The sequence below is a fragment of the Mustela nivalis genome (assembly GCF_964662115.1).
Source record: "Mustela nivalis genome assembly, chromosome: 14".
Taxonomy (NCBI): domain Eukaryota; kingdom Metazoa; phylum Chordata; class Mammalia; order Carnivora; family Mustelidae; genus Mustela; species Mustela nivalis.
In genome coordinates, this window is record NC_139033.1 from 4,900,585 (window position 1) to 4,919,594 (window position 19,010).

The 19,010-nt window shown below is 46.8% G+C and overlaps 1 protein-coding gene across 3 annotated transcripts in view; it reads right to left on the reverse strand.

Moving 5' to 3' along the window:
* CCDC60 (coiled-coil domain containing 60) overlaps positions 1 to 19,010 on the reverse strand; it is a 164,947-nt gene that overhangs the window by 33,116 nt on the left and 112,821 nt on the right. For all 3 annotated transcript variants that reach the window (XR_014302953.1, XM_082699779.1, XM_082699778.1), the window contains exons 4-5: positions 16,692 to 16,796; positions 8,188 to 8,295 (exon numbers count right to left, since the gene is read on the reverse strand). Coding sequence is in view for 2 of the 3 variants with exons in the window: in XM_082699779.1 (XP_082555905.1) it covers positions 8,188 to 8,295; positions 16,692 to 16,796 (213 nt within the window). In the remaining variant the exon portion in view is untranslated. The remainder of the gene's footprint in view (positions 1 to 8,187; positions 8,296 to 16,691; positions 16,797 to 19,010) is intronic.

The following is a 19,010-nucleotide window of genomic DNA, read 5'->3' on the forward strand; positions in this document are numbered from 1 at the left end:
CTTTCTTTACTTCCTTTTTCTCTTGCGAAAGGGTTTTGGATGGCTGGGATCCTTCAGATCATTTAGCTGGCTGTCACTTAGCACGGAGCAGGGACATGAGGGAATGAGATGGCCAGACCAGACTCATGAAGGGACGCGTTGACAGGGCTGCTGAGTGCTGGGGAGATGCTCAGATATAGGAGGTAAAAGATATGGGAGCTGAAACTTGCCTCAGACTGGCTTCTGTGGCACGGGGCTCTAGGTAGCAAAGTCGGAGGCTTTTGCCAGCACAGACGTGGAGGAAGTCATGCTCTCGTGGATGGCAGGACTTTGCCGAGCATCTAGCAGCCCACGGCCACAATGCAAGCATCGCACACAGGCGATGGAAGTCGGGCTGGGGAGGGCGGGGTGAGAATGTGCCTCCAAGCTTTTTGTAAGACTTTATGTTTGATTACACAATAAAAAGCCCTCTGAATAATTAACAGTGAAGCTCATTTAACGTTGGTTCTGCCCTGCTTCTCCCCCGAGTAATCAAATTAGGGAATATTTAAAATCCAGCCAGAGGAAGGACTAGCAAGACACCAGTCCTATAAACAATATTTAAACTAGTGGCACTTTTGAAGTCTGATGTAAGGCTCACCGACTGGAAGCTTTCGCGGTTCAGCTTTGGAGCATTTCTTTCAAGACCACAGGGCTTTTCGGCTTCTTCCCTTTGCTCACGCAGCTCCTGCTGTGCCTCCAGCCTCCTTCTTGAAGTTCAAAAGCAACCCCCTTCCCCTTTTAAGATTAAATCGGGTCCTAGCTGAGCTTTCAAAATCTTAAATATTCAAGCCCAATCGGGAAGATGGAGGTTTTCTGTTAACGCGTCCTAGATGACCCGAAATCCATTGCGACTTGAGGCAGCAGGTAAATGAGCTAAAAATACAGCAAGTCTCCCCGAGATCTTAAAATCGCCCTGCACCTTTGCTCATGCAAAGCCACTGATAAAGAAAGGGCCTGGTTAGACAGAATCGGTCTCTCTGATGTTTCATTCTCAGGAGCAAATAAACCAAAAAGGAAGCTCAGATAGGGGCAGGAAAAGAAAGAAACCACCTGAGGTTTTTTGTCCACGAGGCGCCTAGTGAACACTTTGTCCAAGATGGACACGGCAAGGGGACGCTCCTCCCCAGGGCTTGGTGGGATAGTCATTAGTGCTGTTTACCAAGTAGTCCCGGGTCTTTTGGGCTCCTCGGCATCAGGGGCAGCCCTGTGACTTGCTTTCTTTAAAAATGCATGAGTGACAGTGACATATGGCATCGAGAGTGGGTGCTTTAAGGGCTAGCCCTCAAGGCAGTTTCCTTTCTCTGCCTTGTTGATGGTGAAAGCTTGTGTTGAGACAAAAACTCCTATCAGCCTGGGTCCTCGAGTGACAAATGAGCACAGCCCCGTGTCGATGGTGGGTGGGGTGAGCAGGAAATGAACTTGGGTTGCACTAAGCCGCTGAGATTTTCGGGTTGTTCATTATGGCAGCTTAACTTAGTTTATCTAATTGGTGTCCCTGATGCACTGTTTGTGTGACCTTGGGCAAATCTCTTTGAGTGAGAGAACCAAGAGAAGTAGCCTATGTTGGTGGTTAACAGCAGGTTTGAGAATCAGGTGGACTGGGTGTTCGAGTCCTGTGCCTGCCCTGCTGCTTCCGAGGTGTGTGTTGGTGTAAGCTATGTAGCCTCTCGAAGCCTCAGTGCTCTCATCTGTAAAATGGAGGGAATAATATTAGCTACGTCAGAGGCTTGGTGTGAGGATGGGGCGGGGCTTGTTAAGGGTTTGTGGGGGGTGTCTCATATAGAGAACTGAACACAGTTTAACGATGAACCACGTGTTTTTCGGACAGACAGCTTAGCGTGGCTTGGGGGAGGGGCTGATGGTGGGGAACAAGGCAGTAGGACAGATCTGTGGGGGAGAAGTGGCTGTGATTTTCAGACCATAATTTCCCCACTGCTGAAGCTTTCGAAGGAGGGGATCCTGGTTGCCAGAAATCAAGGGATGAAAGCATGGAGCGCCGTCGCATCTCATTTAACTGTACCCGCCAAGCACATTTTGTTCCCGGCGAGTCACTTGAAATGTCTCCCCGCAGTAGCAATCAGAGTCGTCTTCTCCAATAATTCCCTCTCTCTCTTTGCGAACTGTCATTTGGGGTAAAACACCTGCTTCTCAGAGCGGAAAGTCTGTTGGCTGGTTTAGAAGGCATGAGTGTGTCCACGACCGAGTTGGAAGGACAGAGCCAGCTGCCAGTGGCGCGCCAGGGAGGGGACGGAGACCAGAGCTCCCGGGACCTCCCAAGTGGGTCACCTCCCTTGTGGCAGGTGCTCCGATCATCCTGCCACGGTCCCCTACTCCCGCAGAGATGTCCTCTTGAGTAAAGCAGTGGAGGCACGATGCAATTAAGTCAGTGCAGAGTGGAGAGCAAGCGGAATCAGAGATTTCACTCAAATGTCACCTCCTGAGTGAGTCTTTCCCAGACGACCCAATTTAAAAGTCACCCCCCACCTGCCCCTGTCCTATCCCCTCATCAATTTCTTCGTGACGCTTAATGCTACCTCAAAACAGCTTGATTACTGCATGTTTATTATCTGCTGCTCTCGCCACGTCGCCTAGATCAGACGCTCCAGAGAATAGAGATGTCTGCTCCCTTCTCTGCTCTATCCCCAGTAGTGCCTGAAAAAAGCAGGTTTTTGAGGGAAAGGAGCATTTCTGGGGGTGGGAGGGGTGCATGGGACAGAGGAAAAAAACAACAACTTCAATATAATAATTGTTATTTTGCATATTGCTTGTGCAGATGTTGCATCCCCCCCCCCGCCCCGCCCTGAGATTGACAGTCTGGCAAATTAGAAGTTCTTACAGGAATTGGTTAAATATGGTGATTAACTCTGCAGTCATCGAAAGAGGTTTTGCTATGGAGATTTGGTTCCCATATATTAACTTGACTACCAAAGCCATAAGTATGGAGTGGCCTTCTTTGTTGTTTAAAAGAAAACTGTATCTGTACATATCATATTATCTTGGCAAGGGGCAGTTCCTTTTGTATCTTGGGGTCGCCTGGCAAATCCTGCTTTGTGATGAGTTACTCTTTTCGTTTTAGGACACCACATTGTGCCCTAAATTAATTGGAAGACTTTCGGGCTTTTGCTGGGCAGAGGAAACCGTCTCTTAGTGATTAAGCACATGTGCTCTGCAGCTGGGCTTACCTGAATTCCAGTCCTTAGCTTTTATGAGCTATGTGATTTTGAGCACGTTACTTAAGTTTTCTGTGCCTCGGGCTCCTCTTCTGTCGGAATGAGGCCAACTGGAGGAATGTACTCAGAGCAGTGCTTGACGTGGGGAGCACTCAGAGCCAGCTGTTTCCATCAGGACACAATTGTTAGATTTAGGTGCCTGTGTCCTATTTGGAACGTCGGAGTGTGGCTGCCTTTTAGCCACCCACGTTTTTCTAAAGGAACAGCAGGTTCTTTGTGCCTGGGTACCCTGGCCCTTGAGTGTCTGGACTCCCTTAATAAAAGTCAAGATCATACCCACCTGGACTCCCTAGTTAAGAGCGGCTGTGATGATGTCTCTCTAGGACAGCCCTAGGAGTAGGACATAGATGATTTTGCTACCCAGGGGACAGCCCCTCACACCTTCACTCCACGCTGTATGCTGTGCCTTGCCCAGAAGGCGAATCAGGGGGCTCTTGACTCTCCTGCCTGGCCAGGGGTCCTGCCAGGTTCTTTCCCATGGGAACCCCAGGGACTGGGGCTGGGGTTGAGCGGAACTAGGGAGGAGAGGTGCTCGCTTACACCTCATCTCCTCTGCGTCTCTGGTCACTCATTTCTAGTCAATCCTTTGAAAATTAGTCTCTAAAAAAAACCAAACTGATACCAATTTAAGTTCATAAGCCCTAATCCAACCCCAAAATCCAAAAGGCATTTAAAACCAGGACAAGTTTAATAACTGATTTGGCAGCAAAACATGACCTGAACTGATGGGCGGCTACCAATGACCTTTATTTATTTTTATTATACACTTAGTGTAAATGTTCATTTTTTTCCCCCTGTGGAAATAACTGTGTTGGATGATAGTCTGCTGCTCCAGCTCCCTCTGTGGGTGTGATGTTTTCTACAGTGTATGCCCCATATTGCCTTTCTAAAATACCAAAAAAGAAAAAAAAAAAAAGCAATTCTGAAATTCAGGTGGTCCCAAACATTTAGATAAAGACTTGGGTAACTTTATATATAAAATAAGTCTTACTTTGCAGAATAGAGCCTTGCGTCTCTCAGAGAAGGGTAATTAGCACACCTGGTATTGAAAGCCCAGTTTCTGCTCTCTTGTGGACCCGATCATCTTGTCAATTGAAATAAACTCTCCCTGCGAGCCATGGGATTAATGAGGATGCTGGGAAATGTTAATGTGTTTGAATTGCCACATGATGAATTTGGGGACGGCCTCCCCCTCCCACTAAGGCACAGCCTCAGATGAAACTCATAATGATATCCTAATCTGTCATCTGTCCATTCATCCCACCATCCACCAGTTCTAGCCAAATATGGGATCTTCCTATAATGAACAAAGGTCATCTTCTGCTTGCGGCACACTAGCTGCCAGTTAGTAAAAATTTTGCTGCCTGTAGAAAGTCTGTGTTGAGATATTGAACCACCCCACTTCCTTGCTATAAAATCCATAAGGGGGTGGGGTTGGATCCACAGCCATCATCATGCCTAATAGAGGAGAAACCTCTGGGATCTACAGGTCCCTGATGATGGATGTTTCCTTTTGGAAAGTGCATGGTAGGTGTCAGGGCTCCGGGTTTGTGTTTCAGATGCTTGAAAAGCAGGAGATACTGGCTGCTTGAGGAAGGAAACTCAGAACAGCACAGTCAGGAGGACTGGAAGTTTGGTATTACTCTATTGGCATCGTTCCCTGGATTGTTTGTCTTTGCATCCAGATTTTGGTTGACCTTGCTTAGCTTTCTTCCTGTCTGTGTGTTTGTTCATTCTCCCTGTGAATGGGGATCTCATCTGTTGCTAAAACTCTACTCAGAAGATTCTTTCTTTCCTTGCCTGAAGTCTCAATGGCTTTGATAATCAAAGAGCCAACTGCTCTTGGAAATGGGGATTTTAATCTTGAATAGCTATCGTTCAGTGAGCCCTCACAGTGCTCCCAGTCACTGGGCTAAATGCTTTGTGTTCTTTATCTTCTTGATGCTCACAATAACTCTTCTGAGCAGGAGTCCATATGATAGGTGAAGAAATAGAGGTCCAGAGATGTTAAGTGACCAAGCAGCAAAGCCTGGACTCATGCAGGTCCATCTGATGCTCAAGCCCTTGCTTTTACTCCCTCTCAATTCATCTGGGCTTTAAAAAGTGCATTTGAAGATTTAGAGACATTTGAGTTAAGATATCAGGATGAAACAACAAAAAACAGGAATTGGACATTAAACACAAGACAACCTTCTCCTTTCTTGCTAAGTAAAAAGACATTTTCTGGCACTTTCTAAGAAACCTAAGCCCTTGCCCAACCCCCACCCTCAGATTTATCTATTAAAAAAAAAAATCAGGGATGCCTGAGTGGCTCAGTCGGTTAAGCCACTGCCTTCAGCTCAGCTCATGATCCCAGGGTCCTGGCATAGTGTCCTGCGTCTGGCTCCTTGCTCAGCGGGGAGCCTGCTTCTCTCTCTGCCTCTGCCTGCAGTTCTGCCTGCTTGCGCTCTCTCTCTCTCCCTCTCTCTGACAAATAAATAAATAAAATCTTAAAAAAAATAAATTGATCCCCCAAAATGGTGTGCTGGAGTTGGCTTCTGTTGGCTCACAAGAACTGAACATGTGCCCCTGTCCCCAGCCCCAGGGTCATGTTGGTAAGCCTGAAGTCAGCCATGGCTGGATGAAGTCCACCATGGAAATTGACATTGTTACACATCATGGGTTTTCCTTCTTGGAGAACTGTTCTGTTTATTAAACATTTATTAAACATGTACCAGCAAACCATCAAACTAAAACCACCATCAGGAGCAAATGGTTCACTAGGAAAAAGCAAGCCCCAGCAAATGCTCTGACTTCCCATGGGAATCTTTCTGGACGCATTTTTCTGTCAGACAGAGGTTCTGGTTCCTGTTCTGCTCTGATCGATCTCCGTGGACCCCTGATGGAATTCTGCCCTGGCAAGTCACAGGGGGAACCTCCATAACTCCCAGTGTGACCACCCTGTCTTTTTTTTTTTTTTTTTTTAACCGCAGGTGAGTTTTTGGTCACGTGCTGGGGACATTTCTAAAACCCAGCAAAAGAAATAAAGATGCTTCTTTTTTTAATCTTCTCAATCCAAACCCTACATTATATTCTTGCCTCAGGTTGGGAGAATGGATGCCCAAATGTTGGGAGGCCAAAGTGTTGCTGCTGGAAGCTCGGGGAGATGAAATGCTATTAGAAGTCCACTGGCTGAGGGATTCTTTTCTTAGAATCTAAGCCATCAACTGTGAAAAAAAAAAATTAGATGTTGCCTTGGCCCAGAAATCCCATTTCTCAGAATCTGGCCAACAGAGATATTTTCAACTGGGTATAAATATATGTACGAGGGTGTTCCGTGCAGTACTACTCGAAATGGCCAACACTTGGGAACAACCTTAGTGTCCCCCAGTAGAGAAATGGTTATCTAAATTGTGGTCCACCCCTGCCATAGACCGTGGCTAACTATTCTTTATGAGGGATGGTATTCTGTTAAAGGACGGTGGGAATTGTCAAAAGAATGTAGGAACTTTGTACGTACCATCATGGAAAGATGTCCATGAGATATTTTATCTTATTTTTAATGATTTATTTCTTTATTTTAGAGAGCGAGCGAGTGAATGGGAGGAGGGGCAGAGGGAGGGAGAGAATATTAAGCAAACTCCCCATTGTGTGTGGAGCCCTGTGTGGGGCTCAGTCTCATAACCCTGAGATCATGACCTGAGCCAAATTCAAGAGTCAGATGCTTAACTGACCGAACTACCCAAGTGCCTGCATAAGATATTTTAAAGGGGGAAAAGTAGAAAAATGTTCAATATTCAGAACAATATTCATGATGCCAATTCTGTTAAGAAAAAAAGGGGGGTATACTTACATAGATTCATAAGGGGAAGGCATTAAGTCTAGAAGGAGGAAGGTCATACCTCAGACCTTTAAAGGGAACTTTTTCTAAGAAAAATGAGTAATATATGGGAAATGTTTTAAACCTGTCATTTTCAAACAAATTCTTTGAACCACATAGATATTTTGGAAATAACTGGGGTGTCTTTGTGGGGATGGGAGAGAACTGGAGGGGCCCCAGGTCCCCCAGGCCTCCCAACTTCCTGCTTTGTATAGAAGTTACATTTTAAAAAATTTGTTTTACATTATTGGGGCTTCCATTAAAAAAAAAATTCTGGTGCTTTTAAAAAAGTCATCAAGGTTATAAACTAGAGCACCAAGGGAAACTACAGTTTTCAGTTCATCTCACCCCCAAACATGGAATCAGTTAGAGTTACTAGTCTATCAATAGATGCATGATTTATAGTTCTGGTTGCATTTGATGTTAGTTTATCTGGGCTCTGGTGCAAGGGGTGAATTAGAGCAGGGGGTAGGGTAAGTGTTTGGGAGGTGGGTGGAAAACACCCTTAGGAAGATGGAATTAATTAAGATTTGGGAAGAGAAGGAAGATTGAATTCAGCTGGGGGGTGGGCAGGGCAGTGAGAAAGAGGCTATTGTCAGTTTATTGGGGTGGGAGTTGAGTTGAGGGGGTTCCCACTTATGGGGGAAGGGGAACTATTTTTCATTACTCAGCATGGGATTTTCACAGAGCAAATTGATTCCTTAGGTTAGGGTCCCTTACCATTTAGCACTATTCTTGGAGTCAACATGACTCTCCATAAAGAACATAAAGGCCTTATATGCCTGCCTGTTCATGGTCCACCTGCCCATGTGGGGGCAATGCAGCTCCTGCAACAGTGGCCGCAGGGCTTTTGCATGAACCCTCCCCTGAGAGGAGAGGCACACCATTGGCTCTCATGAGCCCAAATGACCTGTATGCCCTGGCTCTGAGCTCACCCCTGACTGGATCCCACAGAGCACATCAGGGATGTGTAACCCACCCAACAAAAACAGCAAAAGGAGGGGAAGAACAGATAAGAAGCCCTCCCCCATGACATAGTTCACTGCTAGTATGGCAGGTTCAAGGACTGAGACCTACTTTGGATTCCAGCAGGTGATCACAGGCTTCATGGTGTGGTGGGTGTGGTCGATAGTCAGGGCCTCCAAAAGCCAGTGGAGGGCACAGAGCTGGCGGAAGAGGGGCTCCCTGCAAAGACAGAGGTGGGTGGGGGGAGCACAGCGGGATCCTGTTGGAACTACATCCTTCACAATAATAGGCACCGAGACAGTTGTGCTGGCTTTCCTGTTAGAGAGCTGCTCCTATCTATGTTCGTTCCAGGCATGGTATTTCCCGTTCCTCATCTCATCGAGCCTTTGCAATATGTCCATGAGGCATTTGTGGGCTCATGTTATAGATGAGGCATGTGAGGCTCAGCAGAGTGAAGGAACGTGTGGCAGTTTGCTGACTTGGCAGGTGGCAGAACCATGATTTGATGGGAGATGATCATGTGCTGGTCATGGGGTGGGGAGATTTCTGTGTGGGACAGGAGAAACAATGGAGGGGTCCCCCAGCTAGAGGTCTTGATTCAGGCAAAGTGAGTAGGTTGAGGGACATTTATATCCTATAGGTATCTGCCTATTCATCTGAAAAAAGTACAATAAATACACTAAGAGTGTCAAAGAGGGCTGGACATGCAAGGAAACTGGATTTATTATAATCTTCCTCCTCCCCCCGATCAACAGATGGACCCATTGTTTTAAATTTATAGGTCCTTTGCCTGAAAATGTAGCTGGATGTTGAAGAAAACCACAATGAACGTATTGTTTGAAAAAGTAGCTTAAACACTGTATATAAGCATATCTCACCTGTACTTTCTGATTTAGGGTGGCATCATGTATTACAGGAAATCAGGCATTGAGTAGGGCACCTTACACACTTTATTTAATTCTCCCAACAACCTACAGGGGTATGAATTGTTGTCCACATTTTAAAGAAAAGGAAACTAAGGCTCGGAGAGACACCGTCACTTTGTAGTAGGTCACACAGCTTGTGGGTGACAGAGGCGGGATCTGAATATTTCATTCAGGGCTCCCAACAACCCCATAGGAAGGGTACTGTTACTGTGCCCTCTTTGCAGGCGAGGGGCTTAGGTAAGGGAAATTGCTCAAGGTCACATTGCTAGGGATGGTGGGGATCTGAAGCCCTGTCTGTTTCACCTCAGAGTATATGCTTTCCTGGGTCCTAGCTCTGTCCATGGTGCTGACGAAGCTGATGCAGTGGTCACCTGGGGCACACGCTCAGGAGAGGGTTAACCTGCTGCCTGCACTTTTCCTGGAAACAAGGTCACCCCCTCCCTGCATGATCTCTTCTCTTACACTAATGGGTGAGATGCCTCCATTATGAACCTGTGTAATTGCTCTTCTCTGAAGTTGATCTTGATCAATAATCCCCAGGGTTCCTGGGCCTGATGGGCAGAGGGGCAGGAAGGGATCCACCCTCTCTGCTTCCAGGAAGGCCCCACTCCAGAAGGTGGGGGCCAAGTGTGGAGCTGACCCAGGGCTGTCCCGGTGAATCCCCTGAGAGGCATCCCTTGGGGGTCTTAGGAAAACCATGGGGTCTTAGGAAAGCCAGGGTCGTCAGCTCTCTTTCTTCTGCTCTGGAGCCCTTCCTTCCTCCTTCCTTTCCATACATTGTTTATGAACACCTACTATTCCCCCATTTCTAATTTAAAGGTACTGCAAGCCTCTCACCCTTCCAGTTCTGGTCTGTCTTCCCCCTTAGCACCACCCGGGTCTTTACAGGTGCATTTCGCAGCTCTGAGCACTGGGCCATGTCCAGTGTTTCGCCCAGAGCAGCAGCTAGTTCTGCCATGTGCTTGGCATCCCATGTTACCCTCACCATAACCCAGGACATTGCAAAAGTCCCTGGGACATGTCCCCTCTTCTGTTCACCATAGAGAGCCCCTGCCAGCCTGGGCTTTGGGTTGTGTGGGGTGGAGACTGGGAGGAAGGGATAAGCAATGGGTGTTAATTGGTGAGGTGGAGTCTGCTTGGTCATGGTGGGTGTGAGGATGTGGGCATGTGAGCATCAGATTAATTTCTGCAGGTGACAAGCACAGGCATAAACCCAACTCTTCCCTTCCCTTGCTTAAACTCTTCAAACTCTCTACACTATCTGTTTTGGGCTAAATTGTGTCCCCCTCAAAATTTGTATGTGGAAGTCCTAACCTCTTCCACACTGAGACCTCAGAATGAGCCCATATTTGGAGATGGAGACTTTGATGTGGTGATTGTATTAAAATAAGGCCCTAACCTAGTATCCAAAATCTATAAAGAACTTATCAAACTCAACACTCAAAGAACAAATAATCCAATCAAGAAATGGGCAGAGGACATGAACAGACATTCTGCAAAGAAGACATCCAGATGGCCAACAGACCCATGAAAAAGTGCTCCACATCATTCAGCATCAGGGAAATACAAATCAAAACCACAATGAGATACCACCTCACGGCAGTCAGAATGGCTAAAACGAACAAGTCAGGAAATTACAGATGCTGGCGAGGATGTGGAGAAAGGGGAACCCTCCTACACTGTTGATGGGAATGCAGGCTGGTAAAGCCACTCTGGAACACAGCATGGAGGTTCCTCAAAAAGTTGAAAATAGAGCTACCCTATGACCCAGCAATTGCACCACTGAGTATTTACCTTAAAGGTACAAACATAGTGATCCAAAGGGGCACGTGCACCCAAATGTTTATAGCAGCAATGTCCACAATAGTCAAACTATGGAAAGAACCTAGATGTCCATCAACAGATGAATGGATAAAGAAGATGTGGTATATATACACAATGGAATACTATGCATGCAGCCAACAAAATAAATGAAATCTTGCTGTTTGCAACGACATGGATGGAACTAGAGGGTATTATGCTGAGCAAAATAAATCAATTGGAGAAAGACAACTCCCTGATATGAGGAAGTGGAGACGCAACGTGAGGGGTTTGGGGGATAGGAAAAGAATAAATGAAACAAGATGGGATCAGGAGGGAAACAAACCATAAGAGACTCTTAATCTCACAAAACAAACTGAGGGTTGCTGGGGGTAGGAGGGTAGGGAGAGGGTGGTGGGCTTATGGACATTGGGGAGGGTATGTGCTATGGTGAGTGCTGTGAAGTGTGTAAACCTGATGATTCCCAGACATGTACCCCTGGGGCTAATAATACATTATATATTAATTAAAAAATTTTTTGAAAAATGAGGCCCTAACTAGGGTGCACCCTAATCTAGTCTGACTGGTGTTCCTATGAGAAGGGGAAATTAGGACACATAGACATCTGTGATGCACATGCTGGAAGGAAAGACCATTTGAGGATACAGGGAGAAGGAAGCCTCAGAAGAAACCAACCCTGCTGACAACTCCTGGACTTCCAGCCTCTAGAACGATGAGAAAATGAATTTCTGCCATTGAAGCATTTTGTTAGGGCAGCCTGTTAGGGCAGCCCTGGGAAACTAACACACAGTCCCCTATGAGACTCCAATCCATCTCACGTGCCTTAAGTCTCCGCACGGCCCCTCTACCGTCATCTGCAGTCTAGGGAAATTCTGCTCAGTCGCTCAGGCTCACCGCACTCTCACTTAGCACCTCCTGAGTTAAAATCCTAGCTTTGCCACCTAGTAGCTATGTGCTCTTGGTGAAATCACTTCGCAAGCCTCACTTTCCTCACCTATAAAACGGCAGGAATTGTTAGATTGAGGGTGAGAAGAGGTGGTTGGTACTGTTCTCTGCCCTGATATATATTTCTTTTCCTCTCCTTCTCTGCCTCTCAGCTCAGATGTCCCCCCCCAACCAGGAAGCCTTCCTTGATTTCTCCAGGTCTGGGCTACCCTCTCTTCTGGTGTCCTAAAGCATCCCATCTTTATAGTGTATCTCTTTGCCCCTACATTCCCAGTCCCTGCTCTACTGTAACTATCTGTTTACCTGTCTCTCTAGCCCTGCAAGCTGCAGAGTCTTGGCCACTGCAGATTACTGCTGGGCAGAGAGTAGGCTCAATATATTGCTGTCTCTTGAATGGAAGGTGGTGGCAGTGAACTGGTTCAAATCTGACATCTTCTGGAGCTGATAACTTGGGCAAAATTCGCATTTGCAGAACCACTGAAATAATGAAGAATAGTAACAACACCAACATAATAATAACAAACACGTCCCACAGAGCATTTACACTGTGCCAGCAGACTCAGTGTCAAGTGCTCTATGTATGTTGACTAAGATCATCCCTGTGAGGATAGTATTATTGGCATCCCCATTTTGCAGATAAGGAAACTGAGGCCATGTGGCCTGTTCAGATTCAAAGCAGCCAGCAAATGGCCAGGCTTGAATCTTAGCCCAGGCAGTCTGGTTCCTGAATCTGTGCTTTATCTATGATATTGATGTTGTCTCTTGTCACCAGGGAGATCCCTCCCTTTTCACTAGAATAGTGTCTCGTCCAATGGGTCTGGACTTTAGTCTCCATTTATAAGAAGTGCCTCGTGAAAACCTCCATTTACAAGAAATGCCTCATGAAAACCTGTTATTTATATATAACAGCTTTATTCAGAACTGCCAAAGCTTGGAAAGAGCCAAGATGTCCTTCAGTAGTTGGAGGGATAAATAATCAGTGGTACATACACCCAGACAATAGAATATTCAGGGCTGACAAGAAATGAGCTCTCAAGCCAGAAAAAGACATGGAGGGGAAATGCCTATGGCTAAGTGAGAGAAGCCAACCCGAAAAGGCTACATCGTGTGTGATTCCAACCGTACGACATTCTTGAAAAGACAAAACTATGGAGATGGTGGGAAGATCAGTCGTTGCTAAGGGTCCTGGGGGAAGGAGGATGAACAGGTGGGGCAGAGAGGGTCTTTATGGCCGTGAGCACACTCTGTATGGCGCTCCGATGGCGGATGCATGCTATTACACCCCTGTCCAAACCAACAGCGTGCACAACCCCCGAGTGAGTCCCAACGGAAACTGTGGACTTCAGCTGATGACCTTGTCAGTGTAGATGCATTGGTGGTAACCCCCACACCCCCTCTGGTGGGGGAGGTTGCTTAACGGGAGAGGCTGAGCACAGACAGGGCAGGGGTTATAATGAGAGTCTCTGTATCTCCAACACGCTAAGGCTGTTCTAAAAAAAAAAAAAAAAAGAAGAAGTTTTAATGGAAAAAAAAAAAAGTGCCTCAAACCTGACAATTTTTCATCTCATGTGCAGTAAAATAAGAGGGGGGGTGGTGGGGGGGAGAAAGAAAGTCCCTGGAGATCGGTGCGATAGAAATCAGTACTGTCTCATAATGACTGTATGTCAGGTCATAGCGCAGTGTTTTGGATTTTCCCGAATTAAAAGAGAAGGCATTTATTTTCTGAAGCGTGGGCCATAATAGATGAAAACACCGAAGGGGGGGGTGCACGGAGGCTGCTTCTGAAGTTCCCTTGTTCAGAACTCCAGGGGAGCACAGCTGAATAGCCCATTCTATTGAATGCGAGTGGGCGGAGACATCCCTGAGAAGAAAGGGTTTTGTGCTTCTACCAAGAGAAATCGGAAAATACCTACCAAGCCATTTCACGCACCCCATGCCAAATGCTGAGGACAGCCCCAGACAGGGCACCGGAACGGCTCCTGTGGTTCCCTCGCTTATGGGAAGGCTGTGCAGGGCAGCCTGGCCTCTCAGAGAGGAAAGGAGGTGCTCTTTCTCATTTCTAGAGACCAGCCTGCCCACGTTTTTATAGATAAAGATCAAGGCTCCCTTGACATGATTGAATTGATCCCTGTACAGTCAATCCAGAATATTCAGCCAGTTTGGGGATCAGTTACCTTGGAGCAAAGAGACTGGCCGGGCTCTGATCTGTGTCGGCTGATGTGACAACTGAGGATTTGAGAACTGATCAGGCATGCCCTGCCCTGATGCCTTTTGGTAGACAGAATACAGTAATGTCCCTCCCTGTATGTGTACACTGTATAATGTGACTTTGTGTCTTCCTCATCAAGAGCTGGAATCTTTTCCTCATTCCTTGCATCTGGGCTGGCTTGATGCTTTGGCCAGTAGAATGTGGTGGAAGCAGCACTGTGTCCATTCTGAGCCTCAGCCTCAAGAGACTTTGTTGCTCGGGCTCCTGTTCTTGGAACCCATCCTGACTGCCCGGGCTAGGCTGCTGCATGATGAGAAACATGGGGCCCAGTTATACTTGTCACCCTAGCAACCAGTCATCCAACAGACCTGTGAGTGTTGCCAACCTCGATGGCCAGCATCGTGCATACCCATCATCTGGGCACACAGACATGCACAAACCCAGGCAGGATTAGCCAAGCCAACCCCAACTGACAGAACCACCCAGTTCACCTGTATACTTGAGAGAAACAGGAAATGGTTATTGTTTCAAGCAACTCCGTTTTGAGGTATTCGGTAATACAGCAACAAATGACTGATACACTCACTGAAGGCAGCCAGAGCCTTTTAACAGCCAAGGAGAAAAAAGGGCAGCTTTACAAACTCTAGCCAGTGGGGGGCTACTGTCTGTTCGCAAATAAAACTTTATTGGAACACAGCCACATCCATTCATTGCAACTTTCACTCTGCAATGGCGAAGTTAAGTAATTGCAAGGGAGACCATCTGGTCTGCAAAGTCTAAGGTATTTACTCCCTTTAGGAGAAAGTCTGCTGAACCCTGGTCTAGGGGGCGATAGACACCGACAACCACCACTGTTCATCACCATCATCATCGTCGTCATCCTGGCCTATCTAATAAACCTGGTTATAAAGATCTGATTTAGGAGTGAGGTGGTCAGAATTCCTGTTGTAAGAATTGGGGCAGATTCTGCCCTGCTCTGGGCTTCGGTTTCCTTACTGGGTCTTGAAGGAGGATGAGTTAGAAACTCCAGTTACTTCCAAGGTAGATTTAAGCCTCAGCTTGTTTAGACCAAATGAACCAAGGAATCTGCATTTTCCAGGCGTCATCCCCACTTTGGACCTCGGAGGATCCACATGCGAGTGAAAGCTTAAGAACCACTGATCTATACCATTTGCTTTCAGAAGGGTTGTCCACAGGAGAGACAGGCAGAAGGGGAAGTGTTTCCAAGGGACATGATGAGAAATTGCAAAACCTCTTTTTGCAAGGAGGTGTTTTAAGATCATCAAGTTCAAGTTGCCAGTTGGAAAGTCCCTGAACAAATGAGTTGGACTTCTCGATCAAGAGATCGAGAGATCGCTATCAAGAATCCAGTCATAAGGTCAATGGAAGGGGAGGAGCAGGAAAGTGGGGAGTGGACTTATCAGAAGCTGGAATATTAGGGAGGATTATCGACGACAATGCATTGTTCTACTCTTCAGTACATGAGACTTGGCTCTCCAAATATATCACAAGCTCCTCAGAGGCTCGTACTTTCTGTGTGGTGCCTGGTGACGAGTGTTTGGGCTGTGAAGTCAGACAGACTTGGCTGAAGACCCCAACACAACACCACGCTGAGCTCTGTGACCTTGGGCAGAGGAGCACACCTCTCTGATTGCTGCTTTCTCATCTGCAAGGAGGGTAATAATGCACCTATATAACAGGGCTGCTGGGAGAACCGAATGAGATATGCCTACAGAGAAGTCAGTAATGCCAGTATTACTGTGCGCCCCTTAGAAACCTAATAAATATTTGACAGATGAGCAGAGAAGTCTACAATCCATTGTACCATTTTCATTGCCCTAAAGCCATGTGTCTTAACATGGCCAGGAGCGGGGGAGAGATACGGGGGGAAAGGGTGGGCATGATTTTGCACCCCCCCCTCCAGGTGGGACATTGGTCAGCATCCAGAGACATTTTTGGTTGTTACAACTCACGGGTGGGGAGCCACTGGCTTCTAGGTCAAGACCAGGGATGCTTCCAAATACCTTACAGTACACAGGACAGTCCTTCACGACAAAAATTTATTCCTCCCTACATGTGAGTAGTGTGGAGGTTGAGAAACCCTGCCCTAAAGTCAAAAGCTTCTGTCTTTGCACCTGAAATCTTCCAATTGAACAGGGCTAACGAGCACAAAAGAAAGCACTGGGTTTGGAATTCTTTGGAATAGACCCAAGGGGAACAAGACGCCCAGGTTTTTAGAAAGCCAGAGTGTTCTTTGTAGAGGGTTGATTAGCCCCCGGTACACCATGCAATGATGAGTTCATGCCTCGGGTCAGGAGACAGCAGGTGCTTCTCTGGGAAATAGAGCTCCTTGAGTTTTGGGGAAAACATGTCCCCTGAGCCCAGGCTGACACATTGTTGCACACGCTCAGGGAGGCTGCAGACGGGTTTTATCAGGCTTTGCAAACTATTTGACAGTAGAGCGTCTGGCTTGGGAAGGAACGGAATGACTCAGTCCCAGCTGATTTGCCACTTAGCTCTAAAGCACCCTGTCTGCTTTTCTGTTATTTTTGTACGCCAAATGGCATTGCCAGCTCCAGGCTCCATGTCCTTTTCAGGAGGACACGGGAACAGCTCAACAGTTTCCCAGTGCCTCGTTAGCCCCTTGAGTCATTTCACCTTGGCTTCCATTGATAAGCTAGCGAGGCAGACGAGCCAGAGGAGGGACTACTTACACGTGAGCCTCGGGCAGCGAGGGCAGGATGATACAGCTGTGCACGGGGATGAAGGGGCGAACGAATCCAGCGCCCGTCTTCTTAACCTTCTCGTCATCGTATGTGCTGGTGTTGGAGAAGAAGCAGAAAGAGAAAAACAGAGTGAGCAAAGAGCAGCAGTTGGGTTTTTTTTTTTTAAATTTTATTTATTTATCTGAGAGAGAGCACATGAGGCAGGGGAGGAGCAGAGGGAGAGGGAGAAGCAGGTGTCCGGATGAGCAGGGAGCCCGATGCTGCAGGTCTCAATCCCAGAACCCTGGGATCATGACCTGAGCCGAAGGCAGACGCTTCACCAACTGAGCCACCCGGTGCCCCAAGGAGCGGCCGTTTCAAATACCTTCTTCTCTTGCCAGGGTTTTATGCCAGATATGACTGGGCACCTACTATGTGCCAGGCAATAATTCCAGCTCAAGAGATAAGGCTTCTAGGTGCAGCCAGTGAACAGATCATATGAAAACCCTGCTCTCCTGGAGCATATATCCTAGCGGAGGAGCAAAGAGAATTAACAAGATAAGTGGGGAAATGCTGTGGTATGTCAACAAAGATTAGGGGTGGGGTATGTTTTCTGAAAAGGCCAGGTAAGTATTTATGACTTTGTTGGACATGCAGTCTATGTCGAAACTACTTAGTAGAATGAAAGCAGCCGTCGGCCTATGGAAACAATATGTAAATGTCAGTGTTTCAGTAAAACTTTATTTATAAAACCAGTCAAGGGGCTGGATGTGGCCCATGGGCTGGAGTTTGCTAACCCTGCTGTACTAAATAGACACGCTCTGGGGGATAAAAAACAGAAAGAGAATTCAGAAGGGCTGGGAGGGGTGGGAATTGCAATTTTAAATAGGGTGATGAAGGGAGGTGTCACTGAGAAGGTGACATTTGATAAAAATTCTGCAGTACATAAAGGAGCGAGGCATTCAGATGTCTTGGGGCAGTGCACTGGAAAGAGTGAACAGCAGGTGCAAATGTCCTGAGGTGGGGCTGCGTTTCAGAGACAATAGGGAGGTGAGGGGGAGGATGAGAGAGAGAGAACAGAGCCTTACAGATCACTGCGGGGACTTGGCCTTTTCTCTAAATGAGAGTAAAGGATTTTGAGCTGAGAGAAGACACGTCTGACTTGCATTCAGAAAGGACCCTTCTCACTGCTGTTTTGAAAATGGTCTATGGTGGGGGTGGAGAGCAAGGACAGAGACAAGGAGACCTGTTAGGGGCATTGTAATAATTCCAGCCTGAGAGAGGAAGGTGGCTTTAGCTTGGCCATGGGGTCCTGGCCATGGAGACAGTGAAAAGTTGCAATGAAGGTATGAGACATAGGCAAGGAACTGCTTGGAGTTTGTGGCTCCTGTTTCTGGCCCTTTCCTTAAAGAGGCTTCATCCAACTCTACAGATTGCTGACTCATTGGTTGGTCGAATCAGCCAGGAAATATCGGGATCTCAAACTTTAGAAGCAGATACAATTGTGCCCCCAAAGTTCAGCCATAACCAGTAGTGCCCCCACAGCCAGCAGGCAGGCTGCTATGGGAAACCAGAACCCCATGCTCTGCCCCATAGAGAAGATGGAGAATATGGAAACTTCCTGTCAAGCCAGACACCATCTGGGAAAGGGAAGGAGGGGCTTGCTTAGAGAAGCGACATAGCTCAGACAGGCAGTTCATCTTTGAAACCCCTGGTCGTTTACCCAAAAAAGACTGTTAGAAAATGAAACAGAGTAAGTTACATTTGATGCCATATTAAAATTTTTTTTTTTCTCCACCATCATGGAGCAAGTCCTTTCAGTTATAGAAAATAGTTTCTTTCTTTTTTTTTCCCTTTCTAGCAGGCCTTGGTCATATATACATATATATATATATACATATATATGTATATATATATATATAGTGCCCATGACCAAATCTAGCCCATGGACACATTTTAAGAAGCCTACTGGGTGTGTAATGGAATCAATTGTATTTTAAAACTGTGAGATTTCACATAAAAATGGAGACGTTTTCGTTCTGAAAACTTGAAAACTCTTGCTCCTCTGGGCCTGTGTTCTGGCTGGCTAGAGTCAGGTGGGGCCCAAGATCAAGGCCGCTGCCCGCTTTACATGTGCTGTGGGCTTCTCAGAGGGTTGCCAGAGACTCCTGCACATCTGGCTTCTCACTCCTCATCAGCCTTCTTATTTCCTGCTACGTGCGAATTCCCTTTGGGCCTTTTTACTTTCTGAGTCTCAGTCTAAGTACCTTCATTGATTGAATCACTGATGGGTTCCCTGTTTCATTCATTTCCACCTAGATTTATTGA